The sequence below is a fragment of the Zea mays genome, chromosome 2 (assembly GCF_902167145.1).
Source record: "Zea mays cultivar B73 chromosome 2, Zm-B73-REFERENCE-NAM-5.0, whole genome shotgun sequence".
Classification (NCBI taxonomy): Eukaryota; Viridiplantae; Streptophyta; class Magnoliopsida; order Poales; family Poaceae; genus Zea; species Zea mays.
This window is the reverse complement of record NC_050097.1, coordinates 220526913-220552054: the sequence shown is the minus strand read 5'-3', so window position 1 is coordinate 220552054 and position 25142 is coordinate 220526913. Positions and strand designations below refer to the sequence as shown.

The 25142-nt window shown below is 46.3% G+C and overlaps 1 protein-coding gene across 1 annotated transcript in view; it reads right to left on the bottom strand.

Moving 5' to 3' along the window:
- LOC100191632 (lipid binding protein) overlaps positions 1-2043 on the bottom strand; it is a 32128-nt gene extending 30085 nt beyond the window's left edge. Inside the window, exons 1-4 of the mRNA NM_001137061.1 lie at positions 1729-2043; positions 1317-1421; positions 1182-1232; positions 936-1056 (exon numbers count right to left, since the gene is read on the bottom strand). Of these exons, the coding sequence (NP_001130533.1) occupies positions 936-1056; positions 1182-1232; positions 1317-1421; positions 1729-1833 (382 nt within the window). The 5' untranslated portion in view covers positions 1834-2043. The remainder of the gene's footprint in view (positions 1-935; positions 1057-1181; positions 1233-1316; positions 1422-1728) is intronic.
- Between the last annotated feature and the right edge of the window lie 23099 nt (positions 2044-25142).

The window sequence follows — 25142 nt, the reverse complement described above, 5'->3', positions numbered from 1 at the left end:
TGCACAGACAAGCCGCATTTGACAAAATTGTTGTTGCATGTAGTCATTAGTTCAATCTCATGTTTCTACTTTCTAGTAGAGGTATGGAGGGTGAGAATGTTCCAGTTCTACATGCGCATCAGTTTGTGCAAATATGCATTGTATGATATGACCAAATCTTGTGTACTAGCTAATACTGCATTGGGCATGTTTTGAGCACCGTGCAAACCTGCATAAGTGTGTATGCAGGCAACCAACGAGCAAACTGCACTGATCAGACCCTTACTGCATACAGATTTTTTTTTCTCGAAAGCGCAGGAGAACTGCGCGATATTATATTAAAGAAGAAGGACAATTACAGAAGAAAACAAAAGAGGCGCCTATGGCGGCCAGTAACAGGCATACAGAAACCCATCCATGTCTAAAGAAGAAACTAACACAAATTACCACAATGCTAGCTAACTAGCAGGGATGCCCGGAATGGGGGCGGTGAGCAAAGACAACTTTTTTGCACCAGCCATCTCCCATAGGTGAACCTCCAACTCAACTCTTCTAATAGCCATAAGCTTTTGTGGTAGATGGGTTCGACGCAAGCCTCTCTACGAAAATACAGGGCTAAGGTTTGCCTCGGTTATTCCTTCCCTAGACCCCACTCATATGGGAGCCACCGCACTGGGGTTCTTATTGTCAAAAACACAGCCATTGCGTTGCTTCCATAAGGTCCAAACTCCCAGAATGACTAGAGAATTGAGGCCGTCCCTTGCAATTCCAGAGACTTTGGTACATAACATTCTCCATACAGATTAACAGTTCAAAAAATAATTGAAAAATAAAGGAAATGACAAGGAAGATAATTTGTATCATAGTACATACAAAAAAAAGGCACCACGAATATTGAAAAGGACACAAATCAAATAAAAATATAATAATTCTAGAGTTCTGTAAAGAGGCCATACCAGTAAACTGAGGAGCAACAGTACCAAGTGTCAACTTTGAGAAATGGAGGGAGGCCAGGATGAATGACTTGTACTGCTCAAAAATAGGCTCCACAGAAGTTTTGATCAACTCTGATGCAGCCTACAGCCACCACATTTGACTCTCGTATTACTTCTACTGTTGATAACCAAATTCACTCAAGAGTAAGAGAGCTCAGCTAAAATCAGAAAAGCGGGATACTGGAAGACCCTGTAAAAGCTAAGTACCTCATTGACAAATGGCCAGATTTTTGTCAGCTCTTGATTCAGCCATTTAAGCTGCACAGGTTAAAAACAAAGAGTATCAGTAGCAGCAGTGTTGCACAACATAAGGGTTGGCTGCAAGAATAGGCAGAAACTCAACTTCTGCTTTTGTGTGAATGAAACCCATGATGGATAAAACTCGGGTGGGATGAGCTTCCTCAAATCCTGTACAGTCAACTTCGAGAAAGCTGCAGCTGTAGCAGCCTGCGGGAACAAATTAAGCCACGCATGAAAAATAGATGACAGGTTCCAACACATGAGGTGGATCCTACTGGACCGCAATACTCTACCGGTCCCACAGTACCGTTATTCTAGAATTCGGAGATACAATTCCTACAACACCGGTGCTAGCGATGAGCTAAGCGCCACGGAAGGTATTAATAAACCTACGCAAATCCGGGAATAACATCACCCATTCACCCTAAATCGAATTGAAACCAAACTAGCGCTCGCAACGAGAAATAGAAGAAGGAAAGGGGCTGGAATTGGGTCGTCGACACATATGACATACCAGCTCACGGCGCTGCTCGGCGCGGCTGTTCTCGAATCGCGCGAACGCCATCACGACGGCCACGCCCACCACCAGGCCCAGGAATGCGCCGAATAGGAACGCCATGGCGCATGCGCCGCCCGACTCGGCGGCGTGGTGAGGATGGCGGTGCTTCGCGAAGGGGACGTACTGCGCGCGGATGTCTGCTGCGTGGGTTCAATTTAGTATGGATTGGAGGAGCATCCTTGTTCTACAGGCTCACGAATCGAATCTGATCCCATATTTTGTCATCCTGGAAACTAGAGGTGAGACCGTGAGAGAGGAGGAGAAAGGTAGTAGATCGGGGATTTTTTTTAGAATGGTGAATGGTTTGTTTAGTCCAAGAGCCAGGTGCACATACGAGGCAGCGGGCACGCGGCACGCCTTGCTCGGCATAGTGGATTTCCGTGGCAGCGCAGCACCGCAGCGCAGGGGCAGCAGGGGTCAGCCGGTCAGGGCCTCAGGGGATGGCACACTGTCGGTGCCGGATCCATGGAGACTTGGACAGGTGCGGGCGTGCCCGAGTTTTTTTTCTCTCCTCGTTGAGTCCTAGTTTATCAAGTCCGTTTTTTAACAGATTTTTACTTTTAAAAAATATTTTTTAAAAAATAGAAACCTTTTAAAAAATACAGTTGTCAAACTAGCTGTTAAGCGAGCTTCTCTTCTAACATCTTCAAATCTAACTAGGTAGTGTCCGTACGTTGCAACAAAAACATATAATATCATGATAACTTATATATAAATGTGTTATATTGTTATGAGAAAAGTTTTTGTAATTTATTGGTGATCCTGACTATACATATAAATTTTGTTATTTTAATCTACATGTTTCACCACTACATTGTAACCATCAATATCATGCAGACCTATATATATGACTAGGTGTATGCCCGTGCGTTGCAACGGGAGTACGTTGGGATGAGCATCGACACATATCTGATCGGATCTTATATTTTCTTGGGGTCTGGAGAAAGTTTGCTCGGAAGCCAAACATATTAAGACTTGAGCATGTGTTACCCTTTTGCCCCATCAGCATATTGTTCCGCGTTTGTATGAGAAGAGCAGTAATCAATTTTTCAGTAGAACTTCCAGTAAACTCTAATGGCAGTTATGGAGTCCACGTGAATCGAAGTTCTTTGCATGCACAGGATTTTTCATTGACTATGATGGGTGTCCACTATTCTGACCCCAATGAAAAGAGCAGTAATCAATTTGCGTAATAATATGAACAACAGGCCTATTTGCATTTCAAAGTGCTAATTTGCATTAAGACTGTATTGCTCCACAAGTGTGTCAACAAAGGAATACTAAAGTGGAAAGCCAGACTTGACCAACTCAAGTCAGGTGTGGTAAAGTGTGTTCGATGTTCGATGAACCAAAAATAGCAATAATCATAAGACTATGTTTCATAAATGATAATACAGGGTAAATATTCCAATCCTAAAGCCATGTTATTTCTACAATCAGAACCACACAAATCCAATGGTGATGCCTAAAATAAAAAGGCTTGTTTGGTTAGTGCTTAGCCAACTTTTTCGCTTTTGTCCTAGCTTTGATTTACAAATGCAGCCGGTACAGAGGAATTCCATGTGTTACCTTGATAAGAACAGAAAGCGCCGACTTGGATTTAGTGTTCAGAAAATGAAAACCATCAAAGCAGAAATTTAATTGTTGGGGTGAAGGCGAAGACGCTACCATTCGCTCCAGGCCTTCGTCAACTCGCCGCGCCAACGAAGGCAAGATGACCGGCACGGCCCACCCTTCGCCCTCTTCACTGCAAGACGAAGGCCTACGACGAAGTCTCTCCACCCCACGTCCTCACCCGACTTAGAGGCCCACGTGGGATTCGGCCCATTGTAACAGGCCCCACACGGACAGGCGTGTTACGGGCCTGATTTGTAATAGCTTTTCTATAATGACAGTCTGTAACCCTCCCTTATGGGAATATTCTGGGGATAATCCATGTGTCTGAGGGCATAAGCGTCCTTACATCGGGACGTTGGGCGCTCGGGCACCTATAAATACCCCCGTACAGTGCCCTTGAGATGCTGGATTAACAGAGAGAAATTGCCATCTCGAGTTAAACCTTACTTGCATCCTTTCCACTCCCCCGTTGGATCAACTTGCCCAGGAGAGCAAGTTCCAACATTTGGCGCCCACCGTTCGTGCTACGAGCAAACCACCCGCGATGGCACCCAAGAGAGCTAGCTCGAAGGCAGCCCCATCCGTCGACGAAGCAGCGAAGGCAGCACTTCTAGCCGAGAAAAAGGGCAAGGCCCTCGCAGACAACACCCACCAAGAAGCCTGCGAAGACGACGCACTCAGCAAGAGACAGCGCAATGATCAACCCACTCCCAAAGGCACCCTCCGCACCTACAGCTCCGGAGAACAACCACAAGAACCACCCCCAGGCTTCGCTCCACTAGAGGGCGAGGATGCCACAGAGGATGGCGAAGTCATCGGCATCTCAGCAGAAGAACAACTACAGCTACGAGCCCTGCGCATCAAGAACCAAAACCTTCAAAAGCAGAAAGAAATCCTCGAGGCCAAGCATCAGCGTGTCTCCGTGCAAGCCAAGGTGCGCCAGATGATACGAGACGAGGAGCAGAGGGCTCAGGAACTCGAGCAAGAGATTGCGCTCATGCAGCGTGAAGGCCAACACGATCTGCAACACGACCCGCCCCTCCAACAGCGTGCGCTAGTCGGGGACTTATTCATTCCCCAGCGCGGACCCTTCATCCCGCACGCTGCAGCTTTCCAGGGCATCAACTACCTCGATGAGTGAAGCCCCCTGGCGCCGCAACTGCAAGTGTCACCATGGCCCGCCAACTTCAGGGCAGGGACCTACCCTAAGTACAACGGCAGCACTGACCCAGCACAATACATCATGAGCTATCAAGTCGTCGTCGCATCATCCGGAGGGGACGACGCCACAATGGCCAAGTCTTTCATCATCGCCCTCGAGGGTCTGGCCTTGACCTGGTACACCAGGTTGCCCCCATTGTCCATCGACTCCTGGAGAAGTCTCCGGGACAAGTTTTTGCTTAACTTTCAAGGGTACCACCCAGACACCGATGCCCTGGCCGAGCTGTCACTCTGCAAACAGCAAGAGAAAGAAACCCTGCGGGAGTACTACCGCAAGTTCCTGACTCTCAAGTCACAACTGCCCTCGGTCGACGACCAAATTGCCATACACTACGCCATCAGTGGCCTTCGGGCTGGCGTCCTGTATAGTCACTGCATCAGGGACCCACCCAAAAACCTCCAAGAGCTCTATCAGTTGTTTGAAAAGTACACTAGATCCGAAGAGCTCCATCAGCGCAAGGTCGAGTCTCAAAGAAAGCCCAAGGACCCTCTGCAGTCCAGTCGAACATGGACAAGACCTTCACAGTCAGACTCTAGTCGAGACAGTCGCAGTCAGCAGCAGGTGCATAACATTGCCAACCAGCCCCCCGCCATCAAGATTATCCCCCCAGGGCCACAGCAATGGCACGCGTGGACGGGGCCGAGGACGGGCGCAACAGCCGCGCAGATATTACTGCCTGTTTCACGGCGAAGACTGCGCGCACCCAACCAGGGATTGCCCGGAAACGAAGGCCACCAGGGACAGGATGTCTCGGGCATAACCTGCCGACAACCCAAGAGTTGTCGCGCACACATATCAACACCACCACCCACAACCATACAACCACGGCCCCGCCCAGCATCTACCCAACCACGCATATCAACAACACCAGGAGGTACAGGTCGTACCACCCCCACTCCCGCCTCCGCGTCAACCAAACACCCACCACCAAAATCACCCCCAAGCACCAAAACAGGAAGACTTCACTGATCAGCCGTATCGCGGAGTCATTCACATGATCACCGGAGGGTCCAGCGTCGACTTCGACACGAAGCGACAAAAGAGGAATCACTACCGAAGCATCAACCACGTCGCCATCACCGGCCCAGTCGTGCAAACGAAGTGGTCACATGTGCCGCTAACCTTCGACGCCAGAGATGTTGATCTGTGCAGTGCACCCCACATTGACGCCATGGTAATCAACTGCAGTGTGGTAGGCTGGGACCTGCACAAAGTCCTAGTTGACAACGACAGCCAGGCGGACATCATCTTCCTCCACGCCTTCGACCGCATGGGCATCAGCCATAGCTTACTCAAGCCTTCGGACAATCCCCTATATGGCTTCGGTGGCAAGGGCACCTTCCTTGTGGGCAAGATAGAGCTACCCATGTCCTTCGGCGTAGCACCCAATGCGCGAAGCGAACATGTCACCTTTGACATCGTTGGCATGGTCTATCCCTACAACGCCATAATGGGTCGGGGCTCTATCAACAAATTTGAAGCGGCCATCCACGGATTATACCTCTGCATGAAAATTCTGGGTCCGCAAGGTGTAATAACGGTGTACGGGAACCAGCAGACTGCGCGTAACATTGAGAGAGATTTTGTTCCCGGCCAACGGAACGTACACTGCCTTACGACGCAGCCCGAAGTCCCCGAGGCTACCCGCCTAGCCGCCAACGAACATGAAAAGGCACAGCTGCAAAGCAACGACGGAACAAAGACAGTTCCCCTTGACCCGACAACGCCCAAGCAAACAGTCATCATAAGCGAAGACCTGACTTCGCAAGAGGAGGAGAAACTCATCTCCTGTCTCTCCAGAAATAAGGACGTCTTCGCCTGGTCTGCCCTAGACCTGGTCGGAGTCAGTCGCACCGTCATCGAGCACAGTCTGGGCATCGACCCTTCGGTGCGCCCAAAGAAGCAGCGGTTGCGCAAAATGTCCGATGAAAAAACAGAAGCCGCCAAAGCCGAAGTACATCGCCTGCTAGAGGCCAATTTCATCAAGCCAGTCGCCTACCCTACGTGGCTGTCCAACGTAGTCATGGTGCAAAAGAAGAGCGGCAAGTGGCGGATGTGCATCGATTTCACCAGCCTCAACAAGGCCTGCCCCAAGGATAATTTCCCGCTGTCGCGGATCGACAAGATAGTCGATAGTGCGGCCGAATGCGAAGTCATGTCACTCCTCGACTGCTTCTCTGGCTACCACCAAATATATATGAAGGAGGAAGACAAGGCCAGTACCAGTTTCATCACACCCTTCGACACATACTGCTTCATCAGGATGCTGGAGGGACTCAAGAACGCTGGGTCAACCTTCTCTCGCCTCACCAAGACGGTGCTCGAGAGCCAAGTAGGCTGGAACATTTTCACGTATGTGGACGACATCGTCGTCGCCAGCAAAAATAAGGAGGATCACCTGGCCGACCTCGTAGAGACATTCACAAACATGAGGGACGCACGGCTTCGCCTCAACCCCGAGAAGTGCATCTTCGGGGTCCGCCAGGGGAAGATACTGGGCTACCTGGTGTCGCATCGCGGGATCGAGGCCAACCCGACCAAGATTCAGGCAATAATCAACATGACACCCCCGCAGTCAACCAGGGACGTCCAGCATCTAACAGGCAGATTAGCCGCTCTAAACATATTCATCTCCAAGTCCGCCGAGCGGAGTCTAGCTTTCCTCAAGACAATGTGTGGTGTGAAAGACTTCGCGTGGGGACCAGAACAGGCGGCAGCCTTCACATCACTCAGCCAGCACCTGTCAGACTTGGCCATTCTCACCAGTCCAGACCCTTCGCTGCCACTGCTGCTCTACATCGTCGCTTCGCCATATGTAGTCAGCGCAGCCCTAGTCCAAGAGCAAAACAGGGAGGGCACAACCCGACAGTGTCCAGTCTACTACGTCTCCGAGGTCCTCACGGCCTCCAAGTGTAACATGACCGAGTTGGAAAAAATCTCCTACACAGTCGTCATGGCATCACGCAAGCTGCGCCATTACTTCGAAGCATTCAAGGTGCGGGTCACCTCGGACAGGGGACTGGGAGAGCTATTCCGCAACCCGGAGGCGTCTGTCCGGATCGCTAAATGGACAGCCGAGCTCTCCGGCTACCATATCATCTTCGAACCCAGGACACCAATCAAGTCGCAGGTCCTGGCAGACTTCATCATTGACTGGACAGGGCCAATAATGCAGCAGGACGAGTCTGAAGAGGAAGTGTGTACCATCCACCGCGACGGCGCATGGTGCCATGCGGGGGCAGGCGCGGCTGCAGTCATCACATCTCCCACAGGGGTCAAACACAGACATGCAGCATGCCTCAGTTTTGCTTTGGAGTCCGACAGATGCACCAACAACGTAGTAGAATACGAAGTTGTCATCCTATGTCTTCACAAGCTAAGAGCGCTTGGTGTCACCACCTGCATAATCAAGATAGATTCCAAAGTGGTTGCCGGCTAGGTCGAAAAAGAATATTCAGCAAAAGACCCTGCTCTCATGTAGTATCTCACGGCTGTTCGCAGTCTTGAGAGACAATTTAAGGGCTTTACCTTGCAGCATGTGGACCGAGCCAGGAACGAGGAGGCCGACGCATTGGCCAAAGCAGCTACCAGAGGCGAAGCCTTGCCCTCCGACGTGTTCTACCACGTCATCAGCACGCCAGTCGTCCGTAGTCCAGAGGGTCTACAAATAACCAACGACATCGAGGGCACCCGCATAGTCAACCTCATCATGACCAAAGATTGGCGGGCGCCAATAACCCTGTTCCTGCAAGGATATTATCATCCAAGCAACATCAACGAGGCCAAGCGCCTCAAGCACTGAAGCCGGGACTTCGCAATCATTAAGGGCCAACTATACAAGAAGGGGGTCAGTCAACCCATGCTTAAATGCGTCAATGAAATCGAAGGCATCTAGATCCTGCGCGAAGTCCACAGCGGAACTTGTGGCTCTCACTCGGAGCCTAGGGCCCTCGCTGCCAAGGTGATCCGTCAAGGGTTCTACTGGCCTGCTATAATCTGTGCCGCGAATCGAGTCACGAGGTCGTGTGTTGGGGACTTGTTCTCAAATGCTTCAAGAACAAGGCAACATAGAAAAATGTTAATCGGTTAAGTCCTTCGTCCTACGAATCATTATTCCCCTTGGGATATAATGATTTCCGGACGAAGGTCACAAAGGGTGAACCTTTATAAATACATTACATATTGACGAAGAATGAATTACAAGAAACATAAAGAATTACGTAGATCATCATATATCATTATTATATATAAATAAAAATAACATTGAATTACAGATGTACCTCCAATTTGAAGGAAATGAAAGTACAAGCGTGACGCAAAAGTGAACACCAGATCAGCGTGAACAGTACGGGGGTACTGTTCACCTATTTATAGGCACGGGGTACAACCCATACAAAATTACATACATGCCCTTTACATTTGGTGCTAATTCTATAGTAATCTATCGAGGTCTAAATGGCCTTTTCATCTTCAAGTCGGTTCCCTTTTCTGCGAACATGCCGAAGCTTTCCTGCTTCACAGCTTCGGCGCTGTGTCAACCTTCGTATCTTTTGAGCTTCTCCCTCTCTGATACGAGTCCGAAGATACCTGTTCACACATTATACTCTAGAAACACTGTTAAATCATGTTTTTGAGGACCTTCGGAAGCCGAAGGCCCCCAACAGTAGCCCCTCGCAATATTAATTTGTTAAAATAATAAATTTAGATTGCGACATGGACGAAGGCTTTAAGCCGAAGGTCCGAAAAAAACACCTTCCCTTTGCTAGAATAGCAACATTCACTGACAGGCGGGGTCTTTCCATTTTTACCGCACCAAGCGTATAAATAAGAGCATACCGCGAGCTCATTTGGTACGCTCTCTTGTCACTTGCTCTCGCTCGCTCGATTTTTAGCTTTTGCGCGCTAAGATTCCCTGAGTCTTTAGTTTTAAAGCTTCGGCTTTGAAAACAGTTTTTTAGTATTTCCGAAGATGTCTGGAGACAAGAAAGCTGTTGCTGAGACGAAGCTGTCTCTTGATGAAGAGAAAAAGAAAACTGCTGGTGAGACGAAGCTGACTCTTGATGAAGAGAAAAACTTGGGGTTTCTTATAGCGATGTCGAAGACAAACACGGAAAAAATTACCAAGGAAATTCTGGAAGGCTTGTCTGAGGATACTGGTGACAGTGACAGTTATGATGTGGACAGCGGTAGCGAAGACTCCGAAGATCGTCCCTGGCGACCAAGCCATTCAGTTTATGGTAAATCAACTATCAAAGAGAATCATCTTGTCAACATGAGAGGAAGGTATTTTCGGGATTTGTCCATTGTGAGGGCCGATGAAGGAGAGAAGACTTGTCCACACCCTGAAGAAAATGAAGTCGTAATATACCGAAGCTTTCTGAAAGCTGGGCTACGATTTCCCTTGAGTAGCTTCGTCGTGGAGGTGTTGAAAATCTTCGAAGTCTATCTTCATCAACTTACTCCCGAGGCAATTATAAGGCTAAATATCTTCGTGTGGGCCGCGAAAAGCCAAGGTCTGAAGCCTGATGCAAGAAGCTTCTGTAATATACACGAATTATTATATGAAACAAAGCCTTGGGGCAAAGAACAGTACCATAATAACTTTGGCTGCTACAGTTTCGTCTCTCGGTCCGGGGCAAGCTGTCCCGTACCAACCTTTCGGAAGAGATGGCCCAGGGATTGGATGACAGAATGGTTTTATGTGAAGAATGACCTATCAGTACGAGAAGATATCAAAGGTATAATTATGCGTCCTATTTGGCAAAGCTTCGGCCTTCGGAGGCTGAAGGTGGAAATGAATGAAGCTGCCGAAGAATGCCAGAGGGCCTTCGGCGTCATCTGCTCTTTTATTGGAACAAGAGATTTAGTACAAGAGCATATTGCCTTCCGGGTTTGGCCTCTTGCGGAGAAATGGGAAATGCCTCAAGAAACCATAAAAGAGGCCGACGAAGGTGGGCTTGTGAGACTGAAGTACACCTTCAAGTTTGGAGATAAATTTACTGAGCCAGATGATGATTGGCTAAAGAGTATTGAAAATTTAAGTGACGAATTGCTTGGTGCTTATTCAAAGGCCGAAGATACTGCGATGTCAGCAGCCTTCGGAGGCCGAAAAAAGAAAAGGCTGAATCGGGTATTTGATGCAATTGGGTTTGTTTACCCTGACTATTGCTACCCCGTCCGAAGGCAGAAAAGAAAGAACACAACCTCTGCAAAAGAAGAAGCTGCAACTGCTCCTAGCGAGCCAGAGCCTGAAAGAAAGAAAATAAAAGTCCTCACTCACCGGCCGCGCTATATCGAACCAGCTTCGGTGCCGGAGTTTACCGAAAAATCTTCTTCGGCTACCGAGACTAAAAAGCCCACCATACCAGTCACGCCACCTGCAGCTGCAGGGATGATCGAAACGGCGAAAAAGACAGAACTAGAAGAACCGAAGGTTTCGCTGCCAGAAACAAAAGAAATGGCCGAAGCGCCATCCACAGAAAAAATTGGAGAAGTGAAAAAACCAACTGAAGAAAAAGTACCAGAAATTGTGAGTCCTGCAGCAAATGTTGAGACAATAAAAAATCAAAAAGTGCCAGCAGTGACTCCAAAAAGAAGAAGAATGGCCAATGTGCTAGATGTACTAGAAACAATTAAAACTTCAAGCACACCTCCGAAGAAGGCTGCTGCCATTCCTGAAACGACAACTGAAATTTCTGATAAAACTCCAGTGCAAGGGACTGAAGCCGAAGCTGGGTCCTCAGAGCCCGCGAAGATAGAATCCTTGGAAACTGAGGAAAAAATAACAAAGCCAACTTTTGTTGAAGAGATCGGAGTCATTGCCCCCGAAGCATCCATCAGAGCTCGTGATTATATTGTTCGTCATGCTTCGGGGAAAAAACTTTCAGAAAAAGAGGAGCAAGAGGCCCAGCATTACGCCCAAAAGCTGAAGTATCCAAAGGGGGCGTTAATATTCAATGGTAGTGGAGAAGAAGACTTTTTGTATTGTCTCCCTGACAACAAGGAAATTTCTGTTTGCCGGGAGATGAGCAAGAGCTTCGGATTCCCAACCTTAGAAGACGGGCTCTCGGTGTTGTCGAAGAACGATTTGGCCGACAGCCTGGCCTACAATAGCTTAAAGGTGCGACAAATGGGATCCTTGTATTCTTTGTTGATACCAAAAAAAAACCTTTTGCTTGTTTTATTGAAACACACATACTTTTCTTTGCAGGGCCTGATACTTAGTAATGCCCTCAGGGCACAAAAAGATGCTGAAGACGAAGGGTGTACTATAGCCCTGAGCAACCTTCGTTCCGAAGTAATTGAACTGAGGAACGAAGGCCTCGAAAAAGATAAAATATTACACTCATTGGTAAATAAAATAAAGGAAGACGAAGCTGCGTTCAAGAGTCAGGCTGAAGCTCAGAGACGCGAAATAGAAGATCTTCGGAAACAACTGGCCAGAGCCAGGGAAGAACGTATACTTGAAGAAACAAGGCGAGAGCTCAGCGACCAATGGGCGGATCACTTGGAAGCAACTGTTGAAGAGCTTCGTTCATCCAAAAAGAGGTGCTATAACAAATCTATAGAATGTGTTAAGAAGTTGAAGGCTAGCTTCGCCAGGGTCGGTGCCTTCTCTAGTGAAGAAAACTTTATAAGAGGCAATCCCGAAGGTCCTATTGAATGGATCGACCACGAAGCTGAAGCCTTCGAAGAAATTTTAAATAGCCGTGGGGATATATGTGCTTTTTCTGGGGCCAGAGGAATTGCCACCATTCTAGAGAAGAAGGGCTGTGAACACGTAAAAATCTTAGCACAATCTGAAACTGCTTTGTCCTTTGAAGACGCAAAAGACCCTTCGGCCGAAGCAAGCATAATTGGTGGAAAGTTTTTTACTGATATCTGGGATAATGGTGGCCGAGAAATGGCAGGAGATATTATTCAAAGAAGTGAAAAGGGCATTTACGATGCTAGAGAAGTGGCTAAGGCTGCTGAAAAGAGCACAGAGCCCGAAGGTCAATTAGGTATTAACTAATAGTTTGTATTGTGTTGTAATTTTTGGTTTTAAGCTTCATTTTCCGTTTGTAATAGCAGCATAGCCGTGTCCTGTCCTTCAGATCCTGCTGAAGCGTCTCCAGGCCCTCAGCCGAAAGGAGACAATGAAATTAAAAAGATGGCCGAAGCAATCATGGATGAAGTCGTCAATCGACTCCTGAATGAGGCTGCAGAAGTTGTTCTAAAAGAAAATTGAACATTATTGTAAAGTAAACTTCTGAATTGTAACATTTTGTAATCCTGAATGTATATACCCTTTTTATTGCTTAATTCTTTACGATGCATGAAACTTTACACATACCGCTTTTTGAGTCTTTGACGAAAAAACACCTTCCCTTTTTTTCATGCTTCGTGAAGAAGGATTTTTGTTTGTCACAACAATATCCAGTGTTCTGATGAATAATATCCAGGCTTCTTGACAATGTGAAGCTACTTAGCATGGTTTGCCCTTTTCAAAACATTCTTCCGAAGATCGATGTCACATCCCCTTCTTGTGCTTTATGCAATATGATGTATGATGCTTATGTTATGCGAAATGATGCGATGATGTTATGCTGAGTAAAATGTTGTTTATTCCGAAAATACACACGCTCCTGTGACAAAACATACAAAATTTTTCATTATAAGCCTCCCTTAGGAGCTTCTTCGCCTTTTACTTCAGCGAAATCAGCGTTGACTTTTCGCTGTAAGCTCTGCATTCCCTTAGGAACGTCTTTGGAGCTTCTTCGCCTTTACTTTTGGCGGAATCAGCGTTGACTTTTCGCTGTAAGCTCTGCATTCCCTTAGGAACGTCTTTGGAGCAAAAAACTTACACTGCGTTCCCTTTGGAACGACTTTTTTGTGACTTCGGCAACTTACTCTGCGTTCCTTAGAACGACTTTTTGCTGTTTCGAATAATTTTCGGTAGTCCGAAGGTCCTCTTGATTATCACAATTTAAGCCTGAGAAAAATATATTTTCCTTGTGGGAATCAACGAAAGTATTTATATGAAACCTAAACAATATCCTTTATTACAGAAAACAAAACTGGATAGAAAAGATTGCTATTAGGGTAGGATATTTGTCAATAGATGTGCTTTGACTCTGGCACGGTGCTGTTGACTGTACGAGCTTCGGACTGCTCTCGGAAGTCCCTTTGGTGTGGAGCATACTGGCTCCCTTCTGGCTGCTGTCCTTGTCTGGGATGTAGGGCGAGTGATACGAAGCTGTATGCATGACCTGCTTCGGCTGAGCTTGTTGTGCTGCGGCTTCGGCTATTTCCTTTTGCTTCTGGATGGTAACATGGCACATCCTGGTAGTATGGCCCTTGTTCTCACCACAGAATAAGCAAAAGATTCTTCTTTGTTGATCGCCAAATCTTCCTCCGAAGCCCCTGGCACCTCTGCCTCTTGGAGCTGGTGGTCGGAAGGGAGCTTGCTGTTGCCCCGAAGCCTGTGAGGAATATTGTGGCCTTTGCTGTTGGCTCCCCTTATCATCACTTTGTGTAGAGTTATGAATTGATCTAACATGCCTCGGGTAAAATCTCCCACCGAAGCCCCTGGTCATTTCAGAAAACCTGAAGGCTTCCTCCCTTCTTTGGCGAAAATCGTTATCGGCCCGAATGTACTCATCCATCTTCTGGAGAAGCTTCTCCAAAGTTTGAGGGGGCTTCCTGGCGAAGTACTGAGCTGACGGTCCTGGCCGAAGCCCCTTGATCATGGCCTCAATGACAATTTCATTGGGCACCGTTGGTGCTTGTGCTCTCAAACGCAAGAACCTTCGGACATACGCCTGAAGGTATTCTTCGTGATCCTGGGTGCACTGGAACAGAGCCTGAGCAGTAACCGGCTTCGTCTGAAACCCTTGGAAGCTAGTTAACAAGAGGTCCTTCAGCTTCTGCCATGAAGTGATCGTTCCTGGTCGAATGGAGGAATACCAGGTTTGAGCAACACTTCTGACAGCCATAACAAAAGATTTGGCCATGACCGCAGCATTGCCACCATAGGAAGATACTGTTGCCTCGTAGCTCATCAAAAACTGCTTCGGGTCTGAGTGGCCATCGAATACGGGAAGCTGAGGAGGCTTGTAGGACGGAGGCCAAGGTGTAGCCTGCAGCTCAGCGGACAGAGGAGAAGCATCGTCAAAAACAAAATTCCCATGATGGAAATTGTCATACCAGTCATCTCCGTTGGGAAAATCCTCCTGATGAAGGTCTTGGTGCTGAGGCCTTCGGTGTTGCTCATCCTGAGCAAGGTGACGAACTTCTTCAGAGGCTTCGTCTATCTGCCTCTGTAGTTCAGCTAGCCTGGCCATCTTTTCTTTCTTCCTCTGCACTTGTTGATGAAGCATCTCCATATCTCTAATTTCTTGATCTAACTCGTCCTCTGGTGGTGACGGGCTAACAGCCTTCCTTTTCTGGCTTCGGGCCTCCCAAAGAGAGACTGTCTCCTGATTGTGGTCCAGCGGTTGTAGAGCTGCAGTCCCAGGTGCTGAAGCTTTCTTCGGCGCCATAACGAAGGTTTATGATCGCCGAAGATAAAAAACTTCAAAGAGTGGAAATGAGTTCACCGGAGGTGGGCGCCAATGTTGGGGACTTGTTCTCAAATGCTTCAAGAACAAGGCAACATAGAAAAATGTTAATCGGTTAAGTCCTTCGTCCTACGAAGCATTATTCCCCTTGGGATATAATGATTTCCGGACGAAGGTCACAAAGGGTGAACCTTTATAAATACATTACATATTGACGAAGAATGAATTACAAGAAACATAAAGAATTACGTAGATCATCATATATCATTATTATATATAAATAAAAATAACATTGAATTACAGATGTACCTCCAATTTGAAGGAAATGAAAGTACAAGCATGACGCAAAAGTGAACACCAGATCAGCGTGAACAGTACGGGGGTATCGTTCACCTATTTATAGGCACGGGGTACAACCCATACAAAATTACATACATGCCCTTTACATTTGGTGCTAATTCTATAGTAATCTATCGAGGTCTAAATGGCCTTTTCATCTTCAAGTCGGTTCCCTTTTCTGCGAACATGCCGAAGCTTTCCTGCTTCACAGCTTCGGCGCTGTGTCAACCTTCGTATCTTTTGAGCTTCTCCCTCTCTGATACGAGTCCGAAGATACTTGTTCACACATTATACTCTAGAAACACTGTTAAATCATGTTTTTGAGGACCTTCGGAAGCCGAAGGCCCCCAACATCGTGCGAAGCCTGCCAGAAGTTTTCTCCCCGTTCGGGCAACCCTTCGCAATTCATAAAGCTGATTGCCCACACATGGCCACTTCAACGCTGGGGGATGGATATTGTCGGGCCACTACCCACGGCTCAAGGGAACCTCAAGTTCACCTTCGTCGCCGTCGAGTATTTTACCAAGTGGATCGAGGCAAGGGCAGTATCCACAATAACGTCGAAGACTGCCTAGAAATTCTTCTGGCAAAACATTGTTTGCCGATTCGGAGTCCCGTCCGAGCTCACAGTCAACAATGGCAAATAGTTTGACAGCCAGGACTTCAGGGACTTCTGCTTCTCCATCAGCACCAAGCTTGCCTTCGCCTCAGTATATCACCCACAATCTAACGGCGTCGTCGAGCGCGCCAACGACAAGATTTTCACTGCTATCAAGAAAAGGGTACTCGACGACAGGAAGGGTAAATGGGCCGACCACCTACCTGAAGCAGTCTGGGCGCTAAACACGACCGAATGTCGAGCGACTGGATTCACTCCTTTTCGTCTACTATATGGATCAGAGGCCATGACCCCTCAGGAAATAAAGCACGGGTCACCTCGAACAAGTGCATCAGCCGTCCTCGACGTAGACAAACCAACGTCCAAAGACCTCATCGACGGAGACCGTGTCTTCGCCCTGCAGGCCCTCAACAAATACCAAGCTCAAACGAAGGCTTGGCGCAACCACGCAGTCGTCCCAACAGAATTCAACGAAGGAGACCTCGTACTCGTCTGAACCACCCGAACAGAGTCACGGGGCAAGCTGGAGCCAAAGTGGGAGGGTCCATTCATCGTCAAGTCGAAGGCGTCCCCCAGCGCATATAGGCTAACAATGCCATCCGGCGAAGACCTAGACCATTCCTGGAATATTGACAATCTCCGCAAATTTTTGGTTTAAATCCTCAGGGCCTACGCGCCCTTGTAACTCACCAAACAATATTATTCAGGCCCGCACACTTTTCCTCCCGGGGGGGTGAGGTTTTTAACGAGGCGGAGCCATGTAATATACCTGCAAAAATCCCCCGCAAAAACTAAGATGCCACATGTCAAAAAGACTGCATCGACGGTCTTCGGCATTCGACTACTCCAAAGTCACCGCGAGAGGCAGCGCAGACTACCCTCGCGTGCAACACTCCACGCAAAAGTCGCCTAAAGGTGCAGCTGGAATAGCACAACAAGTGTGTTAATCAGTCTTTTATTCAAAAAGACACTCTGCGCAAAAGTCGCCTAAGGGTACAGCCGGAATAACACAACAAGTGTGTTAATCAGTCTTTTATTCAAAAGACACTCCGCACAAAAGTCGCCTAAGGGTGCAGCCGGAACAGCTCAACAAGAGCGATAATCAAAGTCTTTTCTTTACAAGACACTCCGAGCAAAAGTTGCCTAGGGGTGCAACCGGAATAGCACAAGTGTGCTAGTCTTTTATTTAAAGGACACTCCGCGCAAAAGTCGCCTAAGGGTGCAGCCGGAACAACACAACAAGAGTGTTAATCAAAGTCTTTTATTCAACAGACACTGAGCGCAACAGTTGCTTAAGGGCGCAGCCGGAATAACGTTAATCGAAGTCTCTCATTACAAAGACACTCCACACAAAGTCGCCCACGTACAAATTACAATCACATACACACGGCGAGGGCATCGCCTATTACATACACAAGGCGAGGGCATCGCCTATCACATACACACGACGAAGGCATCGCCTATTACATCGGCTCAACCTTCGAAATAATACCCATCTCCCTGTAATTAAACAACATTATCCTCAACTCCTCACCCTCAAAAAGCTTTCGAAGATCCCCCTCGCCTATTGAAAGGGAAATAGTCTTACACCTTTTCCTAAATGATTTTGGTGGTTGAATTGCCCAACACAAATAATTGGACTAACTAGTTTGCTCTAGATTATAAGTTCTACATGTGCCAAAGGTTCAACACAAACCAATAAAAAGTCTAAGAAAAGGTTCAAACAAAAAGGAGCAAAGACAACCGAAGGCTGCCCTGGTCTGGCGCACCGGACTGTCCGGTGTGCCACTGGACAGTGTCCGGTGCACCAGGGTGGATCAACTCCAAACTTGCCACCTTCGGGAATTCTGGGAGCCACTCCGCTATAATTCACCGGACTGTCCGATGTAGCACCGGACTGTCCGGTGTGCCAAGCGGAGCAACGGCTACCTGCGCTAACGGTCGCCTACAACGCTACAGGAACAAGGAACAGTGCGCGGACTACGCGCGTAGAAGTCAGAGCAGGCACAGATGGCGCACCGGACAGTGAACATGACCTGTCTGGTGCACCACAGGACTGTCCGGTGTCCCACATGTCAGAAGCTCCAATGGTCGAACCCTAATAGTCGGGTGACGTGGCTGGCGCACCGGACTGTCCGGTGCGCCATACGACAGCAGCCTTCACCAATGACCATTTTGGTGGTTGGGGCTATAAATACCCCCCAACCACCACACTTCAATGCATCCAAGTTTTCAGCCATCAAACCTCATACAAGAGCTATAGACTTCATTCCAAGACACAAACAAAGAGATCAAATCCTCTCCCAAGTCCGGAATCACTCCAAACAAATTAGTGACTAGAGAGAGAGACTTTTGTGTTCTTTTGAGCTCTTGCGCTTGGATTGTTTTTCTTCTTCCTCCATTCTTGTTTCCAACTCAATTGTAATAAAAGCAAGAGACACCAAGTTGTGGTGGTCCTTGTAGTGGACTTAGTGTCCCATTTGATTGAAGGGAAAGGCTCACTCGGTCTAGGTGACTGTTTGAGAGAGGGAAAGGGTTGAAAGAGACCCGGTCTTTGTGACCACCTCAACGGGGAGTAGGTTTGCAAGAACCGAACCTCAGTAAAACAAATCACCGTGTTCATCCACTTTATTTCTTTGTTGATTTGTTTTCCCTCTCTTTCGGACTTGAATTTAATTCTAACGCTAACCCCGGCTTGTAGTGTGTGCTTAAGTTTGTAAATTTCATATTTGCCTATTCACCCCCCCCCTCTAGGCGACTTTCAATTGGTATCAGAGCTGGTTACTTCATTAGAGCCTAACCGCTCAAAGTAATGTCGGGAGCATCCGCCATGAGGGAGATCGGGACCGGCAACAAGTCCGCAAGCTCGGGGAGAACACACTCAAGGGAGTCCGCCCACAAGCACAAGGAGGAATCCTCTTCCTCCATCAAGTCTCAACGGAAGGGTGACACGAAGAAGATGATGAAGAAGGTGATCTACTACGAGACCGACTCTTCGTCACCCTCCACCTTCGGCTCGGAATCGGCATCCGGCACTTCTAAGCGCCATGAGCGCAAGAAGTATAGTAAGATGCCCCTTCGCTATCCTCGTATTTCAAAATGCACTCCATTACTTTCTGTCTCATTAGGAAAACCACCTATGTTTGAAGGTGAAGATTAATCTATGTGGAGGATAAAATAAGGCATCACCTAACCTCACTCCACAAAAGCATATGGGATATTGTTGAGTATGGAGCGCAGGTACCAAAGAAAGGGGACAAGAATTATGATTTGGAGGAGGTCGAACAAATCCAATACTTTAACTCCCAAGCCACCACTATACTCCTCGCATCTCTAAGTCGAGAGGAGTATAATAAGGTGCAAGGGTTGAAGAGTGCAAAGGAGATTTGGGACGTGCTCAAGACCGCACATGAAGGAGATGAGGTGACCAAGATCACCAAGAGGGAAACGATCGAGGGGGAGCTCGGTCGCTTCATGCTTCACTAAGGGGAGGAGCCACAAGCCATGTACAACCAGCTCAAAACCTTGGTGAACCAAGTGCGCAACCTCGGGAGCACCAAATGGGATGACCATGAAATGGTCAAGGTTATTCTTAGATCACTTGTTTTTCTTAACCCTACTCAAGTACAATTAATTCGTGGTGATCCAAGATATAAACTAATGTCTCCCGAGGAAGTGATAGGTAAGTTTGTGAGCTTTGAACTAATGATCAAAGGCTCCAAACAAATCATCAAGCGAGGCGCCACCTCCACACCCGAGGTGCAACACGTCGCCTTCAAAGCGACGGAGGAGAAGAAGGAAGAGTCTACATCAAGTAGGCTCCCCATCGACGCCTCCAAGCTCGACAATGAGGAGATGGCTTTAATCATAAAAAGCTTTCGCCAAATCCTCAAGCAAAGGAAGGGGAAAGATTATAAGCCCCGTTCCAAGAAGGTGTGCTACAAATGTGGTAAGCCCGGTCATTTTATCGCTAAATGTCCTTTGTCTAGTGATAGTGATAGGGATAACGACAAGAAGGGAAAGAGAAGAGAAAAGAAGAGATATTACAAGAAGAAGGGTGGTGATGCCCATGTTTGCCGGGAGTGGGACTCCGACGAGAGCTCCACCGACTCCTCCTCCGACGAGGACGCCGCAAACATTACCGTCAACAAGGGTCTTCTCTTCCCCAACGTCGGCCACAAGTGCTTTCATGGCAAAGGACGGCAAGAAGAAGAAGGTAAAATCAAGATCCTCCACTAAGTATGCAACTTCTAGTGATGAGGATAATTCTAGTGATGATGAGGATAACTTGCTTACTCTTTTTGCCAATCTTAACATGCAACAAAAGGAGAAATTGAATGAATTGATTAGTGATATTCATGGGAAGGATGAACTCTTGGATAGCCAAGAGGACTTCCTTATTAAGGAAAACAAAAGGCATATTAAGGTTAAAAATGCTTATGCTCTAGAGGTAGAAAAATGTGAACAATTAACTAGTGAGCTAAGCACTTGCCATGACACTATTTCTAGCCTTAGAAATGAAAATGTCAAATTAATTGCTAAGGTTGAGAAATCAAATGTTTGTGATGATTCAATTGTTAATCTTAGAAATGACAGTGCTAATTTAATTGCTAAGATTGACATGTTGAATGAATCTCTTGCTAGCCTTAAGATTGAGAATGAAAAATTAATTGCTAAGGCTAAAGATTTAAATGTTTGCAATGATGCTATTACCAATCTTAGAGATGAAAACGTTATTTTACATGCTAAGATTGTTGAACTAAATACTTGCAAATCATCTACATCTACCGTTGAGCATGTTACTATTTGCACTAGATGTAGAGATATTAATATTGATGCTATTCATGATCACATTGCTATGATTAAACAACAAAATGATCATATAGCAAAATTAGATGCTAAAATTACCGAGCATGAATTAGAGAATGAAAATTTTAAATTTGCTCATAGTATGCTTTATAGTGGGAGACGCCATGACATTAAGGATGGCATTGGTTTCCAACAGGGAGGCAATGCCAAACTCAATGCCCATAAGAAATTGTCTAATTTTGTCAAGGGTAAGGCTCCCATGGTTCAGGATAACGAGGGTCACATTTTATACCCTGCCGGTTATCCCGAACACAAAATTAGGAGAATTCACTCTAGAAAGTCTCACTCTGGCTCTCATCATGCTTTTATGTATAAGAGTGAGGCATCTAGTTCTAGGCAATCCACTCATGCTAAATTGCCTAAGAAGAAGACTCCTATTGCATCAAATGATCATAACATTTCATTTAAGACTTTTGATGCATCATATGTGCTAACTAACAAATCAGGCAAAGTAGTTGCCAAATATGTTGGGGCCAAACACAAGGAATCAAAGACTTGTGTTTGGGTACCCAAGGTGCTTGTTTCTAATGTAAAAGGACCCAAGACCATTTGGGTACCTAAGAACAAGGCCTAAATTTGTTTTGTAGGTTTATGCATTCGGGGGCTCAAGTTGGATCATCGATAGTGGGTGCACAAACCACATGACAGGGGAGAAAAGGATGTTCTCCTCCTACGAGAAAAACCATGATCCCCAAAGAGCTATCACATTCGGGGATGGAAATCAAGGTTTGGTCAAAGGACTTGGTAAAATTGCTATATCACCTGACCGTTCTATTTCCAATGTTTTTCTTGTAGATTCTTTAGATTATAACTTGCTTTCAGTTTCTCAATTATGTAAAATGGGTTACAACTGTCTTTTTACGGATATAGGTGTTACTGTCTTTAGAAGAAGTGATGATTCAGTAGCATTTAAGGGAGTGTTAGAGGGTCAGCTATACTTAGTTGATTTTAATAGAGCTGAACTCGACACTTGCTTAATTGCTAAGACTAACATGGGTTGGCTCTGGCATCGCCGACTAGCCCACGTTGGGATGAAGAATCTTCATAAGCTTCTAAAGGGAGAACACATTTTGGGACTAACAAATGTTAATTTTGAGAAAGACAAGATTTGTAGCGCATGTCAAACAGGGAAGCAAGTTGGTGTTCATCATCCACACAAAAACATCATGACGATTGACAGGCCGCTTGAGCTACTCTACATGGATCTATTCGGCCCGATCGCTTACATAAGCATCGGCGGGAGTAAGTACTGTCTAGTTATTATGGATGATTATTCTCGCTTCACTTGGGTGTTCTTTTTGCAGGAAAAATCTCAAACCCAAGAGACCTTAAAGGGATTCTTGAGACGGGCTCAAAATGAGTTCGGCTTAAGGATCTAGAAGATTAGAAGCGACAACGGGACGAAGTTCAAACAAATAGAAGGCTTCCTTGAGGATGAGGGCATCAAGCATGAGTTCTCTTCTCCCTACACGCCACAAAAAATGGTGTAGTGGAGAGGAAGAATATAACTCTACTTGACATGGCGAGGACCATGCTTGATGAGTCCAAGACTTCGGACCGGTTTTGGGCGGAAGCAATCAACACCGCTTGCTATGCCATCAACCGTCTCTACCTTCACCGAATCCTCAAGAAGACATCATATGAACTCCTAACTGGTAAAAAGCCCAATGTTTCATATTTTAGAGTCTTTGGTAGCAAATGCTTTATTCTTGTTAAAAGAGGTAGAAAATCTAAATTTGCTCCTAAGGCTGTAGAAGGCTTTTTACTTGGTTATGACTCAAACACAATGGCATATAGAGTCTTTAACAAGTCCACTGGACTAGTTGAAGTTTCTTGTGACATTGTGTTTGATGAGACTAATGGCTCTCAAGTAGAGCAAGTTGATCTTGATGAGCTAGATGATGAAGAGGCTCCATGCGTCGTGCTAAGGAACATGTCCATTGGGGATGTGTGTCCTAAGGAATCCGAAGAGCCTCCACATGCACAAGATCAGCCATCTTCCTCCATACAAGCATCTCCACCAACCCAAGATGAGGATCAAGCTCAAGATGATGAAAATGAAGATCAAGAGGAGGACAATGATCAAGAGGGAGATGCTAATGATCAAGGCAAGGAAGATGATGATGGTCCAAGACCGCCTCACCCAAAAGTCCACCAAGCAATACAACGAGATCACCCTGTGAACACCATCCTCGGCGATATTCAAAAGGGGGTAACCACTCGATCTCGTGTTGCTCATTTTTGTGAACATTACTCCTTTGTGTCTTCTATTGAGCCATACAGGGTAGAAGATGCATTAAGGGATTCGGATTGGGTGTTGGCTATGCAAGAGGAACTCAACAACTTCACGAGGAATGAGGTATGACATCTTGTTCCACGTCCTAACCAAAATATTGTAGGAACCAAGTGGGTCTTTCGCAACAAGCAAGACGAGCATGGTGTGGTGACAAGGAACAAAGCCCGACTTGTGGCCAAGGGATATTCACAAGTCGAAGGTTTGGATTTCGGTGAAACCTATGCACCCGTAGCTAGGCTTGAGTCAATTCGTATATTACTTGCCTATGCTACTTACCATGGCTTCAAGCTTTATCAAATGGACATGAAGAGTGCCTTCCTTAATGGACCAATCAGGGAGGAGGTCTATGTTGAGCAACCTCCCAGCTTTGAAGATAGTGAGTATCCTAACCATGTTTATAAACTCTTTAAGGCGCTTTATGGGCTCAAGCAAGCCCCAAGAGCATGGTATGAATGCCTAAGAGATTTTCTTATCGCTAATGGCTTCAAAGTCGGAAAAGCCGATCCTACACTCTTTACTAAAACAATTGCAAATGATTTGTTTGTATGCCAAATTTATGTTGATGATATCATATTTGGGTCTACTAACAAATCTACTTGTGAAGAGTTTAGTAGGATCATGATTCAAAAATATGAGATGTCTATGATGGGGGAGTTGAAGTACTTCTTAGGATTTCAAGTGAAGCAACTCCAAGAGGACACCTTCATTAGCCAAACGAAGTACATTCAAGACATACTCACCAAATTTGGGATGAAGGATGCCAAGCCCATCAAGACACCCATGGGAACTAATGGGCATCTCAACCTCGACACGGGAGGTAAATCCGTAGATCAAAAGGTATACCGGTCGATGATAGGTTCTTTACTCTATTTATGTGCATCTCGACCGGATATTATGCTTTCCGTATGCATGTGTGCAAGATTCCAAGCCGATCCTGAGGAAGTTCACCTTAGGGCCGTAAAACGAATCTTGAGATATTTAGTCTATACTCCTAAGTTTGGCCTTTGGTACCCCAGGGGATCCACCTTTGATTTAATAGGATATTCAGATGCTGATTGGGCAGGGTGTAAAATTGATAGAAAGAGCACATCAGGGACTTGCCAGTTCTTGGGAAGGCCTCTGGTGTCTTGGGCTTCTAAGAAACAAAATTCTGTAGCTCTTTCTACCGCCGAAGCCGAATATATTGCCGCAGGCCATTGTTGCGCGCAATTGTTTTGGATGAAGCAAACCCTTAGGGACTATGGTTACAAATTAACCAAAGTTCCTCTCCTATGTGATAATGAGAGTGCAATCCGCATGGCGGATAATCCCGTTGAGCACAGTCGCACTAAGCACATAGCCATTCGGTATCACTTTTTGAGGGATCACCAATAAAGGGGGATATCGAGATTGCTTATGTTAGCACCAAAGAACAATTAGCCGATATCTTTACCAAGCCACTAGATGAGAAAACTTTTACCAAACTTAGGTATGAGCTAAATATTCTTGATTCTACGAATTTTGATTGATGTTTTGCACACATGGCTCATTTATGTACCTTTCATTTGCACACATCTCTCTTTCATTTGCTATGACTAATGTGGTTTTCAAGTGTATTTTATGTTAAGTCATAGATTGAAAGGGAAATGGAGTCTTCGGCGAAGACAAGGCTTCCACTCCACTCCATTGAATTATTCATCCTTCGCCGTCACTCCGCACCGCTCTCCAATTTGGTATAATCTTCACTCATATATTATTTGCCAAAGGGGGAGAGAAAGTAATAGGGCTTATATTTCACTCACAAGTATCCGTTTTTGGCGATTCATGCCAAAGGGGGAGAAAGTATTAGCCCAAAGCAAAAGAACCGCACCACCACCAATTTCAAAA